This window comes from Mustela nigripes, chromosome 6 (genome assembly GCF_022355385.1).
Source record: "Mustela nigripes isolate SB6536 chromosome 6, MUSNIG.SB6536, whole genome shotgun sequence".
NCBI lineage: Eukaryota > Metazoa > Chordata > Mammalia > Carnivora > Mustelidae > Mustela > Mustela nigripes.
Window position 1 is genome coordinate 40,281,576 of NC_081562.1, and position 16,456 is coordinate 40,298,031.

Here is a 16,456-nt window from a genome sequence, read left to right on the forward strand (position 1 = left end):
ATACAGGTCTTGATTTCATGACCCTGAGGTCATGACCTAAGCTGAAGCCAAGAGTCTGATGCCCAAATGAGCCACCCAGGTACCCTGCAACAAAAAATAAATTTCATGTTTTTAAAACGGGTCATTTTTTCTTTAAAATAACACAGCATATAGACCTCAGAACACCTGATTTTAAGCCATGTATGCTTATAAAATTTGGATGGGCACATGAGAAAGTGTTGACATATATGGGAAGGTCTTCCTCTCTAAGTCCCAATGGGTAAAAATGTTGATAATGATGGTAGAGGCAGTAAGACGAATTTGAATTACACTGCTATTTTCTGATAACATAAAGCATGGTTTCTGATAAAAATGATGAGGTAACAAGGTCTTTTAAGTCTTATACTCTCTTGGTACACATAAATCAGTCTTGGTACACATAAATCAGTCCCCCATAATAAAACCTAGATATTTTGGATCCATTTCACAGATGAGGAAATTGACTTTGCCAAGGTCAGACATAGTAAGTGGTGAGCATTTTTTTTTCCAAATAATAATGGAACACATGGATTTAATCAAAACAATATAAATGATAAAATAGTGGGGGTACGAATTCAGTTAGTCAAATTAATGTCATGTATTGAAAAGATTGACAGGAGACAGAGGGTATCTAGCAAACTCATCATTCCAAGTAGTTGGGTTTTATTTCAGATGTTGCATAAAATTAGAGTTAATTTCATATTCTTATGAGTTTATAAAAAACATTTTCAATTTAGTTTTTGAAGTTAAAATTTTAAGCTTCTTGCTATGTTTTATAATTACAATTATAAGTAAAGGCTATACTATCTGTTTTCATTATGAGGCAAATAAGTGTCTCCCTGTGAAGGTGTAGCAGCAAAATCTTGGTATTTAATAGGAATTCATTAGCTCATATGGACCCATGACCAAAATAATTGTTTTCTATTGCCAAAGCTTTATTCTGTAAAGCAGGAAAAATTACAAGAGAAAACAAAGAGCTGTGAGTGTCCTATAGGATTGAAAAAGTTGAAAAGCCCAAACTATTCAAGAATTTGGACAACTGGTGGGTCCATTACTAGAAAAATGGTTGGAGCAAAATAATGATAATTATTATAATAATGAGACTACTTCATATGTGATTTTATAGAATAGAAATCTAATTTTAAAAGCATTGGGTCTATTAAATTAGAACTGGCATGTTTAGACTTCTTTCATTACTTTGTCACTCTTCCCTGTGTTTTCTGTGACATTTATACAAATGATTTTACACTTCATACAAATGATGCTAAGTACAAAGTAATGCAATGGCTAAATTTGTCACTTTTTTTCCTTGTACTTATCAAAAAACATTCACAGGGAATATTCATATTCATTTTAACGAGAGGTTTGAAATTCTATTCATTTTGATTACCTGTAAAAAAGTGATCTTAAAGTCATGGAGTTACTTTTTCCTTCTTCTTAATTATTTTATAGTTTGTTTTTCTATAACAGTATGATAAATTTTGTCAAGGATTTTAAAAAAATTAAGCAAATGTTTTTTCTTAAATGTCTTTAAAAACAAGCAAACTTGCTTGTTTTTAAGCAAAAAACAAGGAGATGTTTTACTGTTTTTTAAGAGGACTCTGAAAAAAACCCCTAAGCTTGAAGTCAGGTGTTCTGGGATCAATTCCTGCCTCTGCCTCTTATGAATGGTGAGACCTTTTTGTGAGTGAAATGACCGCTCTGTGCCTCTGGATCCTAGACTGTAAAATCACAGCCGTCGTACCAATGTCAAGTCGTTGCTCATTGTCACCAACAATAAGCTGCATAACCTTTAGAAAGTGTTTTGTGACTAGCCAGCCATCAAACAAATAAAAGGGACTCTTAAGGTGTCTTTATCTTTTCCTTAAGTGAATATGTTTTATAACATGTTTTGCGTAGAGATCGCAGTGCTCCTGTGAGGGCAGATGGTCAAAGAAACAAGATGAAATGGTGTTCAGAATATTTTACCCAAGTTGGAAAAGTGGTATTTTCCCGTGGCAGAAGATGACATGGCGGAAGGGGAGAGCAGAGGGGACTGGTTGCCAGCATCCTGCAGCCCTCCGGTGGAATGCGAGCGCAGCCACTCTTTGCCCTCTTCTTGGTTGGCCTGCCGAGACGACGGGGTGTATCTGCAAAACAGCACAGCTCAGACACTGAAGCACATCTACGGGGGCAAGGCAATACCAGGACAAGGAAACAATCGAGAGGAGCTTACTATTCAGACTGAACAACATTCTCAAACAGATTGAATCTAATTATAATTGCTTAGTTCTTCCAGATGATCTGACACCATCTGTGTGAATCTCACAGGGGGAAAAAAAATAAAAGATTTTGAAAGGAAAATTATGCTTCTGTGAGATATGTAGTTGAAAATCATAAGCAATGAGCAGACAGCCAAGTTAATTGAGAGGGACTCAAAAGCACAGTGCTTGGAAGGATGTGAAGATGGTGAAAGCACAGACTAAATATGGTAGACAGGGCTAGGCCAGGAGCCAAGGGAACTGGGGTGATGGCCACAGAAAGGCATAGGAAATGGAACACAAATTGACAGATCTTTTTTGGAAAAAAAAAAAAAGGAAAACATTAAAAAATACCACATTTATTTGGTTAAAATGGCACTTGACATCATGTCTAGATTTTTTTCTTTAAAAAGGGGGAAAAATGGGCTCACTTTAGTAGAAAATGAATTTCTGGAACAAAATCTTGAAATGGAATAATTGCAAGCTGTTTCCTATTATGAAGGGACTGGCGAGAAAAAGGGTAACAGGGAAAGACCTATTTGGCCAGTGCTCATTTTCACCAGAGTAAATAAATTCTTAACATCGAAGAACAGTTGACTCATTAAGTTCATATGTGTTATACCTCTATTAGTCATTCATTTTCTATCCTCTCCGCAGATTAAATTGTATAGTAAAGGAAGGCCATGGATTAAATTTTCATTTTAGTTTTTATGATGAACTGAATGATGACTTTGAGATTATTATGTTATCCTAGACTAATTCACTATCTAAATGGGCTAGCACTCCTGAAAAACAGAAATGAAAACTCCGGAGTTTTTACCAAAAGGATTCTTTAAAAATTCATACCTTAATTATAGTATTTGTCCTCTGATGATGAGAATGTATTTTCTTTGATTCAAATTAGAGAATCCTTCAACCTTTCAACATTAACTGGCCACATCTGTAGACTATATGGGTCGAGGTTTTGCAAGCATATGCCTCCAAGATGCAAAGGTTAGGGAAGTTAATTTTATTTTAATTTATAGAAGTGAGTTCTGAAATCTACCAAAAATTGCTGCTCCCCAAATAATGACATTAGACTGGATTTAATTTACGTAGTCTTGACCTCTACTGGTATCTCTAACCAGAGGCTTATCTCATCAACTCCTCAGGCCAGAGAAAACATTAGGATTAAATTTGATGCCATCCTCAATGGCAGATACCTTATTGCAAACAAAGAAAGAAAGAGGGAGAGAGACAGCACACAAAGTTTACGTAACAACAGACAAAGGCAGCAATGGGGCTGAGAGAAATATCTACCTTAGTCCCTTTTTGGGTAGTGTATTTCTGTCAAGCTGCATGCTGTTAAAACAAAGAAAACCCCTAAGGACATAATGCAAACAAAACCTCCAAATTACACATCCAACAAAAACGGTTCTCTAAACTTCACAAAATAAAATTTTTGTCACACATATTTGATGCTTAACTTATTGGAAAAGGCCAACCAAAGTGACCAGAGGTCTACTGTTTTAACATGTGCGGTGATAATTTAGTGACAGGATTATGAGCAGGTAGACTAAGTCATTTGTTTACATAATTCCCCTGTAGGTCCCGCTATGGTGGTTTTTGCTTCCGTGTGCAACTGACTAGACTTCCACTGTGATTTCAAATGCAAGAGAATCATAGGTAGAAATCGGATAGATCTGCTCTCCCTAAGTTAAAGTGATAACTTCTAATGGGCAGAGGAGATATTAAACACCTTAATACTTAAATTTTGTATTCATATTATTTTTAATAAAAATAAAGGCAGATATATCCATTTGTATATTAGAGAAGAAAAATATAATAAATATCTGCTTGAAATGTAATGTTTCTGGCACCATTTATTTAAATATTTAATAGAATTAATCTATGCCATCTTTTGGAAATTCGAAGTTAGGTATTTAAAAGGCTCTAAGTTTTATCTGGCTCTATTTTAAAGAATTCTCAACTGGCCATAGAAAGGGATGAAAGGTTGTGTCTGGAGAAAATGAGAAATGGCCTCTCTAAAAATAGAAGAGAGTGTCATCAGCTAAGTGGGACAAGTCTAGGGGTTTCTGTTACAATTTCTGGCATGTGAATAACCAAAGAATAAAATTAACTTGAATTTGAGGAATGATAGCTCTCTTCCAGTAGAACCTCCAATGATCAAAATAAATACACAGGATATGCAAAATGGGGATGATATAACACAAATGCAAACACATCAATTTGAAAATTAATCACTCAAAGCTAAAATGTTTTCTTCTATGTGTACTCCATTATTTAGCACTGCAGTAGAAAGCAACCAAAGACATTAAATGACTTTATTTATTGGGAATGTCCACATAAGGTAAATATCCTGTTATGCAGACACCAGTTCTAGTATACATTTTGACTACATAAAGTTTTTTCATGGTGTGCATAAGCAAACAAAAAGGAATCAGACTGAACAAATGTGAAAAACCTATAAATAGGAACTATGGTCAAGCTAAAGCATTAATATGGTCATGAACCATTTTAAAGGTTATCTTTTTCACGCGTGCAGATTTATTAAAGCTTGACATTGCCAAGGAGATTGAAAATAGGCACTGTTTGCCAAAATTATCAATTGTCTAAAGTGCACGTATTTATATCACACAGAGAATTGAATGAAAGAAAAATTAAAAAAAAACATTTAAATTTGCCTATAGAAGTTTTTTTCAAACTTTAGAAATATCTGATTGAATCTGGATACTGATCATTTTATAATGTAGACACTTTCCACACACCCTGAAAGGTCACAAGCTCCTATGCCTGCAAGGACCCGCAGACAGTGGAAACAACAAGGGAGAGGGGGGATTTTAGCCAACAGTCTGAGGAGGTCAGGCCCAGTTTGTTCCAAGCCAACAGAAGCTCTGCAGGGCTCCTTGAGCTGGTATTTCCAAACAAGCCAGCAATGTGTAAAGTTTATTACTACTTTAGATTATTTTTAAAGTTTGATTAGGTAAGGAAAAAAAAAGTTTGGTTAGGTTACAAAAAGCAAAACAAACTAAACAAAGTAACTGGGAACTGGTTATGGCTCAGGGGCCACCCATGATTTGGAGCAGCTGGAGGGAAAATTATTGAAGAATTTTTTGTGATTATTTATTATTTTATGACATTTTAATGAAAAAGGAATTTGAACCAAGTGAAAAGCTTTATGAAAAACTATTGATTCAATAATGTTAAGATATGAATATATCAGTAAAATATTTTGAAATTGTAGATAAGTAAATCCTGAACTTTTACACATCTCTTTCATATCACTCTAATTACTTTGTTTGCAATATTTACACATTAGCACATTTTCTGTCAGGTGTGGCTCTTTGGTTTCCTTAGCTGGCTGCTTAATTCTAATTAAGACTGGATCTCTCATATGATCTTATTTTCTCTTCAATAGATCATAAACTTTCTCAAATGTACTTTTAAAGATTAGAATAAATTGCTATTACCTGCCCAAGAAAAAGTACAACCTCTCATATCAAAAATTATTTCAAACCAATAATATCCTGGGAGGAACTAATTAATATTTATATTATATATTATACCTAGGAAAGTTATTTTATTTTTCACACTTTACTATTCATCAATACATTGCACTAAGAATCAAGGGCAAAATATGAATTTATTTTAAATTAGCCTAAGCTTTATTTTAGAAAAATTGTTTATCTGGTTATTTTTAATACTGGAACATCCCATTTGTAAAGCTGGTCTATTTCAAAAACTGATCAACAACAAGAAGATTTACTTAAAGAAAATTTGTGACTACATATTTGTCAGTGTATTTGTAAATGAAAATGTATCTTGGCATCTGCTAAAATACAGATAAAAGTCAAATACTAACATTACATTTGTATCTATAAAACTCAATTTATTCTCTGGTTTGATTTGAAGTTTACTTGGTTACAAACAGTTGTCTACTTTTCTGGGTTTTTGATACCTGACAGGCAAGAATTCTACCACTGAACCACCAATGCCTGATTTTTTAATATCTGAAGGTGAGCGAAATAAGTTGATGGCTAAATGGTCAGCTTAATACAGCCATATTGGTGATTTAAAAAATTAGTAATTTGGAAGGTGACTTGGGTTAATAAATAATGACCTATTTGCATGTGCTTATGACACTGTTACTTGGCTTCCTCACATTATCAGTATACAATCAAAGATGCATTTGTTAAAACTATAGGTTGTTAACAGATTTTCAATACAATTTGATTTTCTTGTTACAAGTCTTAAAAATGTCATACGGAAGTGCCCATTACCTTAAAGCATGGAAACTTAAATCCAAGATGCTGGAGGAAGCCTAATTTCTGAGCTAGAAGCTTAAATGAAACAGTACTTGTTTTCATGTATATAGTTGATCTTTACATATGCTATCTATAATGACAAAACTAGAAAGGACACAGATGCAAATGGCTACAGTTTAGTCTCTATCCCCCTGCGTTTGTCTTGTGTCTCTTGGCCCAGTTTTTTGTTGATGAAGAAAAACATCATTTTATAATCAGCAGCCTACCATAGGAACTATCAAGCATAGATATTTAGAAAGAATTTAGAGAATATAAATAATTCTCTTATCAGGGGATGTCTCATGGACATGGCTGTCCGTGTCCATGAGGACACCAAGAGGTACAGTGGGAGGGAAGCCATGTTTTACATTTCACAAAGGCAAGAGAAATGGAAGAACAGTGGGAAATTTTAGATTGAGGGACAACTAGTGCCATGTGGTAAGAGTCTAGGTAAGAGCTTTAGTCAATGTTTTAAAAAAATGAATCTGGAATTAAGGCTGGAAGTCTGGAAAAGAGGTGATAGGTCATCCTCAGTAACAGACTGAACAAAAGCTTAGGGAACCATATTGGGCATTTCCAGTGGCTGGTAGTGCTTTCACAAACAACACAACTAAGACATGTGGCCAACAGCATTTTTAAAAGCTTTAGGTGTGTCAAGAAACAAATTACATTAAGTTTATCTGGGAAAAGAGGCAATTCAGGACATTTTCCAGGAGGAAGGAGTCAGCACCAAAATACCTGAGAAAGGATTTTTGGGGTGAGAGAATCTAAAGACATTTTGGTTAACAGTGACACTTTCTGGTAAGCATATTCAGTAAAGAATGCCTCTTTATGTTTCTCATTGTAAATTAAAAAAAAAAAAAAACTGCTTAAACCAATGGGAAACACTTTATAAAATGATTCATTTTCAAGAGGCCTATTAAAAATATTACTGATGTTATTAATTTTCTCTAAGAATTCATATCTGACAATTGGCTTTTTTTCCAACTCAACTACGATTCCCCAGTGATCTTTTTGCTCTTTTCCTATACAAGCACTAATAAAGCAAACTTAACATATTGCTCAGAGCCTAATTGTAGAATCCATTTAAATACGGTCTTTAAAAATGCTCAAATTATCATAAGGAGCTACGTTGTCTTGGAGCTTAGGCCAAATCATTAACATGTCTTGAGAAGACATCATTTAATACATAAACATATGCTTCAAATTTCATTCAAATTGCCTGTTTGGTACATATGTATGCATTCATATTAAGAAACTTAATTATACAATTACCCTATTCTTCATGGCTTTTTTTTTTTTCCTTCTACGAACTTGGTAGTAAGAGCAAACAAAAGGCCCAGCCTCCTTTATCTTCTATCCCTTTAATTTTATATTCCTTCACAGAGTGGCATTCCCACTGACATCAAGGAAATTTGGTGGGGGAGGAAGGTAGGCACAGCGTGGGGAGGAAGGAGAGGGAAGACTTCATCAATGCCTCTAGGAAAGCTCACCTTTCTGAGAGAGTAGATCTCACACTACCCGTTCTCATGAGCAGGCTCTGCACCTCGTGAGTGCCTGTGGTCAGTCCAGACAGGGAGCCATGATGGCTGAGGGGGAGGTCAATAGACTCAGAGCTCGTATGGAGGCTAGTCATGGACTGGTAACTTGGAGTGTCCTTGCTGCCAGCAGAGGAACTGCTCAGATTGGCAGCCCACACGAGACCACCTGAGGTGAAAGAGTGGACCGATGCTGGGCTGGAAGCCAACGAGTGACTTAAGCTTATAACATCTGTAGTTAAGTCTGAGGGTTTATTGAAGAGAGGGCTGCTGCTGCCACTCAGCCCACCAGCACTGCCCATGCTGCCCGTACCAGACGACGGTGACTCCAGACTGCCTTGCCGCGCTAATGTGGTACTAGGACTGGGCATTACTGAGGAGGATTTCACACCCTCAGTATTAGGTGCAGAGGCAGATTTGCCACCTGCCTTGGCACCAAACAACCTAAAAGAAAAACAAATAACAACTTCAGTTGTTCCGAGACACTAATATCCACATTAAATATCTAGGGTTACAGTACACAGAGCCAAGTGTGCTTTAGCGCCTGAGCTGCCAAGCACTTCCTGTCTCTATGTTAATGAACTTTATAAGCTCGAACTTCTTAATCTCGTGCCAAAAAATCTCTCATATCACCATAAGTGTAAGTTGGTACTGGGCTGCCACCCAGGGGGTGGGGAGGAAAGGGGAAAAATAAAAGTAGATCAAACATGAAAATCCTTGGCTTTCACAGGTTAAGTGATTATGAGATTCTTTCGAGAAAATTAAAGAGTTTGAGCACACTTGCTGTTACCTATTTACAGAACCATTATAATGAAACAACTTCTACGCATTCGGTACGTAACACTTAAATTGTTTTTTCTTTTCTTTCTTTCTTTCTTTTTTTCACTGTAACAGTTTATTCAGAAACTAAAAGGAGTGCTTAAGGCAAGGTTTGGAGGTTATGTTACTTATCTGGTGGCCTGAGTGACGGCAGTCCGTTAGAAATGTGATTGGACACTGTTGGCAACATGTTGGTTTGTGTGTATTTTCCTCAAGAGAGACCAGAGGTTTTATGTCTGTTGCCAGGGCTATTCAAGTATATATTTATAATAGTGATTTGAAACATAGTTGGTGCTAACTTAGATGTAGGAGTTCAGTTCAGAAAACATTTTAGTTTTGTAAATGGAGCAGATGATATAATCAAATTTATGTAAATATGGAAATAAAGTGATATGAAGTAATGGCGTAATGATTACTAACTAATTAAGTTGCAATGAAATCTGTATTTCCTATAGTGAAAAATATTTTATGACGAATATGAGAAATTGTTTCATAGGTAATGGGCCACTGGAGGGCACTATTGGCTTTTATTTAAACAACAGAAATAATTACTCCCACTACGAGTCATTATTCTTTCCAATGAGAATCAACATTTCAAAAAGCCAGTTTTTCAGAATTAGTATTTCTACTGAGGCTTATAACATCTAGGCTTTCAAACAATCATGTATCTGAGATTGCTTGAAATGTAAATATTCCAAGACCCTTTATTTCCCAGTTATCAAGGTTCTTGGTTTATTCATTGTAATAAAAACAAATATTTAAAATACTTAACATATAGTGGACTCTAAACCACACTCTATCATTTCATAAACAAGGAAACAGAACCAGAGAGGTTTAACCATTTGTCCCAAGTCTTTAATGCTATGTATTTTCTTGCCACTTAAAATATATTAGTATTTGAAACAATCATAGTCCACACATTCAGTACTAAAGATAGTCCCTCTACAGAAACCAAGTTATACTGCTCATCAGAGTCCTATCCAAGAAAGCTGATGAAGCTACGAATCCTCGCCCACCCTGGAACTGAAACCCTATATGAAACATCCAGCTGTTTCAAATTCTGTCCATGATATACCTTGATTTTCATTAATATGTTAAGATATGGTGCTACATCATTTTCCAATCTGATCTCTTACAAGGAAAACAGTTTCATCTACATTCATGATCATTGACTCATTAAGAGCCATAAGCACTGGAAACGAATACCAATAGTCATGAAGACCTATTTTATTTTATTTTTAATTGTGAAAAGGAGAGATGGAAATCTATGGAAATTTTAAAGTGATTATTTTATTACTACCTCTCGGTATTACCATCTATTTTTAAGTTTCTTATAAATGCTGTCTGTGTTGCTAATATTCGATGGATAGAGGGACTGAGAAGTTTGAGCATTTCTCAAAATGAACACCATTTTTTCCCCTAGCTATTTATAAGATCAGCTCTTTAAAACTCTCTGCACTCAGAAACTAAAAGAATCTAAGATATATGAACTTTAGAACACACATTTAGGATATACATGTATATCCTAAACGTGTGTTTGTGTGTGTGTGTGTGTGTGTGTGTGTGTGTGCGCACACACACACACGTTTAGGATACAGGATTTAGGACACACATGGATTATTTATATTTATTAAACAGTTCCCGTGAATCCTACAGTATAGCATTTTCTGTTTTCCCAGCGTCATTTTATACATTCTTACCTTCGAAACGTAGGTGAGGCAATGTCAGGATACTTGGATCCTGGCTGCCTGAGCCCTTGTGTCCCACAGGCACTGGCAGAGGTAGGGCTGGATTTGGGGGAACCTGACAAAGAAACACTCTCTGAATCTGAGACTGCTACTTTTTCCTTCTCCTTGTCTGTCTGGTTGACAGTGACGGGGCTCGAGCGCCCTGACCCAATCTTAGTGGGTTCTCTGAGTTTCGAGGTGGAGGCACCAGCCGACTTGCTGCTGACGTTGGAATCGATGCTGCTGGTGCTGGACCTGTGGCCGCCTCGGCCGGGGATGCCGCTGGTGCTGGATTTGGAAGGGCGAGGCAAACTACGGTACTGGAGAGAGGTCTTGGAGCCCACATGCAGCACACCATCTTCCTGATTCTGGGAACCGTCCAGACTGGTTTTTCTCCCTGCATTTGACTTCCCACCAATGGCAGCAGATTTGGGAATTTTACCCAGGGTGGCCGACCCGCTTGTTATTGTTGCCCCACTGCTTGTGATCATAGTAGATGACCCTACTCCGCTTGGTTTCTTAAATCCAAAAGAGCTGGGAGCAGCTGATCTTCCAATGCCCGATGGGGGCTTTTTCCCCTCATCTCCGCTGCTTTTTCCTGCATCTGAAGGAGACCTCTGTAGAGATGACCCTTTTAGGGGAGTTTTGCCTTTCTCTGAAGCTTTGGCATCATCCGTTTTCCCTAATTAACGAGAAATACACAAATATACATGCATGTGCATTCTGATGAACGCAGTAACCTTTTTGTAAACGACGTGTAAAAATGTGAATACATCTTAAATTACTTCAGTTTCTATCTATTTATTTAGATCTCAATAGGTACAAGCTTTAACATACCAAGAGGATTGCCTACAAAGCTATAAAAATATGGCTCTTCGAGGAAATGTGACCAGTGATGAAGGAGATAAAATGAAAACATATATTTTTGCAGTTTGTTACTGTCTTATATCTCACAACTCTCTTCCTTTATCAGGATAGCACTTAATCTTATCAAGCTAAGTGCTAGAAAAAGAATTCATTTGAATAGCTGGAAGACGCTTCTACTTAGAGTCCTCTGGTACAACAATACCTCCCGTGGCACTATTTAAAATTGGGCACCATTTTTAAAATAGGGAAAAAAATCTTAAAAAAAAAAAAAGATAGTACAATTTGGCAGAAGTCTTTCACTCTCTTCTTTCTTAAAGTATAATTCACAAATGGTGTTTCAAATCTCCAGCCGTCCAACCCATCACATTAGTGTGATTGCTCTTGCCTCTCAGTGGTGATAGTGAAATTTAGTGGCATATTTAACATAAATAGTCCAAACTTTCATAAGGAAGGCAGAAGGAAAGCAATCTTATTTTTATGAAGCCGACTTCTTTTATTTCTGCATGAACAGAAATGACTATGGCAGAATAAAGACACTCAATAGCCCCAAATTATAATGGTGCTCCCTCAAGAACGCCTAGATTGTTATATTCATGTGGGCTTCTATGGTAAAGTATGTGAAATTTACATGGAAAAGAATAACTATACAGAGAAGAATATGATGTAATTAAAAATAAAGCTCGTATTAACGTGAACAAAGATGGAATGGAAACCGTAAATTAAAACATTTTTGCATAACAGCTGTGAAGTGACAAGCCTACCCGGGGTCTTGAGTGCGCTCGTTCCAGCTTTCTGCCTAGAGGACGCTCCTCCTTGGGCAGACATGCCCCTTCTCCAGGAACCTGTCTGGGAGATGGACAGGGAGGCTTTCTGTGCTGTCTTCTCGGGGTCTTCAGGAAGTCCTGAGGAAACACCTTTCCACTTGCCAGTGCCATCCCCATGGCTGTCTAAGTCCTCCTCTGGTTTTTTCAGCTCCTCGGTAGTATCCCATGTCTCATCTGTCGTAGAACGTTTCTCGGAATCTGTCTTCAGCTATGGGGAAAATATTACCAAGAAACTTTGGGCAGAAAAATCTATGAAGTGTGAATAGGCCCTGGAATGTACCTTCAGATAACTGGTTTAAAAAAAAAAAAAGCACGGATTTATATTTCAAAAGAATTCCAAAGACTCCTATTTTTATCTGTCTTCATTTAAGTTTCATTAATTTTGGCCACGTAATTCTTACTTGCACATATTAGAGAATGTCAGAATAAATATGCGCAGAAAACCCCAAATTAAATACTCCAGAGAGGAAGGAATTTTCTATGTCAAGTTTAACAAGGAAAAGGAGGACAAGATAAAACTTAATCATCTAATACCCACTCTTGATTTACCATTCTCAAGAGATGTAGTGATTTATTTCAGAGATCAATATAAAATTAATCAAGAACTATCTAAAAATGAGGCTATCAAAATAATTTTTAGGGGCGCCTGGGTGGCTCAGTGGGTTAAGCCGCTGCCTTCGGCTCAGGTCATGATCTCAGAGTCCTGGGATCGAGTCCCACATCGGGCTCTCTGCTCAGCGGAGAGCCTGCTTCCCTTCCTCTCTCTCTGCCTGCCTCTCCATCTACTTGTGATTTCTCTCTGTCAAATAAATAAATAAAATCTTTAAAAAAAATAATAATTTTTAGGGTTAAAAATATCAATATTACAAAAAGAGATATGGAAAGTAAGTCTTTCTCGGTTGGCCTGTAATCAATAGGAAAAAAATACATAAAAACAAGTTGCTTCTATTTATACGATTATATCAGATTCAAAGGTCATGCTATATTTTAATCTCAGATGAAACGGTTTGGGGAGTAAGCCTGGGAGAAGTACTGGAGAAAGAAGGCAGGCAATTCTCACCTGTGTGTTCTTCCTGGAGGGGACTGTGATGTTGGAGTAAGAGCTGACCGAGGATGTGGTGTTCAAGTCGTCCGTGCTGATATTATCAAGGGTGTCACTGAGACCACTGCTCACAGAGCTGCTGTCATCCCAGCTAAAGGCAAGAAACACAGCAGCAATGAGCTACACACAGGAGGCTTGAGGGAAGTCACCTATATTTTTATATAACATTTATCATGTATCAGGAAGATAATCCTCACTTTTTTAATCTCATGATGAAAAATTATTGACTTTCCATTTTAGGAGAATCATATTACAAAAGAAATTGAAAGCAGGCCTGAGGATAACCTTATCTGATATTTGCAAAGAATCACTGTTTAGTACAGATCCAGGCTCCAGGGGAGTATCTATAGAATGAATGAAAACACTAAAACAAATACGGCATGGTATCAGAAAAGAATAAAACCACCAGTGATTTTCCCCCCTGGAAAAAGCAACATAGCACGTAAGAATTTAGTTTTTGTTCTAAGAGTTTAAAAAACAAAACACACACACACACCCAACAACTGTGCTTCAGTTAGGAATCAGTAAGTCATTCCACATTCTTTCTCCTACCTTAGCAACTACTAAGGATTCACCAACACTTGAACTTTGAGTTTCATTTCTATCATATCATCACTCCTGCCATACCTCACAGTTTCTGGCCTGCAATCAATAAACAATAACCTCTTATTTGGCCTTCCTGCCTGTGGTCTTTCTCAATACAACTTCATTGCTAAATTTGGGTCAGTGATCAAAATGATCACAAAAATTCACATCTGGCCCTGTCACTTCCCTTCTTCAGAGACTTTTCTTTACCAAAGCCATAGATTCCAAAATAGAATGCACTCGCCTCACAGGATGAACAAGGCAATCCATTGGGACATAAGAAAAAAATATTTGAAATTCTGAATATATTTGTTTTTAATCTAAAGAAGAAAAAACAAAATAGGCTATATTAATATTCATGTGCAGGCTAATGTGTGCACTCTCATGGAGTCAATGTGTCAGATGATGTGGAACTAACGTAGGATAAACAGGGTAACTTGAATGAGAATGGCAGCTCTGCAGTTCAAAGGGGTGGGACCCAGTTCCCTCATTTACTGGCTGGTTCTCAGTCTACTGTGCTGTCCTGCTGCTTACCTGTGCTCTGTTAAACAAATTCACACCCACAGGATACATATATTAGATACAGACAAAAGTTAAGTTTTATAAAATGGATAAGTGTCTTTAAAAACAATGTCTACATTAGGAGAATATCCATAATGAAAGCATAAGCAAACCACAGAGGAACAGTGGTGAACTGATAGTTTGCCTCCTCTGGTATGTGTGTTTTATGAGGTGTGTCATAAATTCAAAATAACAGTGATATGTTGAGATCACACATGAAACCAATAAGAAATGCAACTATCAAGAAGAAAATAAAATTTGAATTTATAGCAAACAGTGTTAATGATGATCCTTCCCTAGCTGTATATTTTGTTTGCGATATTAGCTCCTGATAGCATAGTCCAATGAAAAATGGGCAGAAGACATGAAAAGACATTTCTCCAAAGAAGACGTGCAGATGGCCAACAGACACATAAAAAGATGCTCATCATCACTTATCATCAGGGAAACGCAAATCAAAACCACAATGACATATTACCTCATACCTGTTAGAATGGCTAAAATCAACAACACAAGAAACAACAAGTGTTTGCAAGGATATGGAGAAAAAGGAACCTTCATGCTCTGTTGGTAGGAATGAAAACTGGTGCAGCCACTGTGGGAAACAGTATGGAGGTTCCTTAAAGACTTAAACATAGAACTAGCCTACACCAAGCCAAATAAGTCACAGAAACACAAGTACCGCATGATTTTACCCATATGTGGGCTTTAAGAGACAAAACAAGTGAGGAAAGGGGGAAAAGAGAGGGAGAGTAGAGAGAGACAAACCAAGAAACAGACTTTTAACTATAGGGAGCAAAGTGATAGTTATCGGAGGGAAGGCAGATAGTGGGATGCATGAAACAGGTGATGGGAAGTAACGAGGAACTTCTGATGAGCACCAAGTGAGGTATGGAAGTGTTGAATCACGTATTCTACACCTGAAACTAATGTAACACTGTATATTAACTGGAATTAAAACAAAAACTTCAAAAAACGTAATTTTCCTCAAATTTTAAAAGTATAGTGTTATTTCTCTCTTCTCCTCTGGATTCCAGAATCTTCTTCCTAATACTGGAATTGCCTTTACAAAGGTCAATAAATCCATGAAGTGAATGCTTACTATGTGTCCTACTCTTCTAATTACTTTATATTATATAATCCTCAAATAAATCTATGAGACAGGCATTGCAAAGATTAAGGTAGGGGGTGCCTGGGTGGCTCAGTCAGTTAAGCATCTGTCTTTGGCTCATGTCACGATCCTAGGATCCTGAAACTGAGTCGCACATCAGGCGGGACGCTGCTTCTCCCTCTGCCTGCCATTCCCCCTGCTTGTGTGCTCTCTCTCTCTCTGACAAATAAATAAATAAAATCTTAAAAGAGAAAGAAAGAAAGAGAGAGAGAGAGAGAGAGAGAGAGAGAGAGGAGGGGGGAGGGAGGAAGGAAGGAAGGAAAGAAGTGAGGGAGGAAGGTGGTTTCAGGTAGGTTAAATGACATGCCTAAGAGCACATGATTGACTTGGGATTTGAACCCAGGAATTATGTTCCATGGCTTGATTAGCATTATGCTCCCCTGCCTCCGAGCTTTTCACCCCTTCTCTCTTGAAATATATCAATGATGAGTCTTCAAGCTCTTTGCAAAGTTCACAGAGTCCTGCAAATCCTTTATTTTTTCCTCTTCTATGGGATTCCTTTGAATTTGTCAATATTTAGAAATGTATCTTAACTCACCTTTTACATTCTTTCTTGGAAATTCCCTAGTCTTCCATAACTTCCATATCACCTCTGTGGTTTTGACATTTAGATTCACATCTTTAACCAGACTTGTTCCTGACTACCAAATCAGCATTTCCAGCCTTCTACTGGACAGATTTTCTCAAAATCTACATTTAT

General features: G+C 37.0%; 1 protein-coding gene across 1 annotated transcript in view; it reads right to left on the minus strand.

The window, feature by feature from the left end:
* Nucleotides 1–16,456, minus strand: part of NAV3 (neuron navigator 3) — a 371,014-nt gene that overhangs the window by 83,906 nt on the left and 270,652 nt on the right. The window contains exons 13-18 of the mRNA XM_059402414.1: nt 13,398–13,530; nt 12,275–12,545; nt 10,620–11,328; nt 8,056–8,544; nt 3,558–3,599; nt 1,987–2,147 (exon numbers count right to left, since the gene is read on the minus strand). Of these exons, the coding sequence (XP_059258397.1) occupies nt 1,987–2,147; nt 3,558–3,599; nt 8,056–8,544; nt 10,620–11,328; nt 12,275–12,545; nt 13,398–13,530 (1,805 nt within the window). The remainder of the gene's footprint in view (nt 1–1,986; nt 2,148–3,557; nt 3,600–8,055; nt 8,545–10,619; nt 11,329–12,274; nt 12,546–13,397; nt 13,531–16,456) is intronic.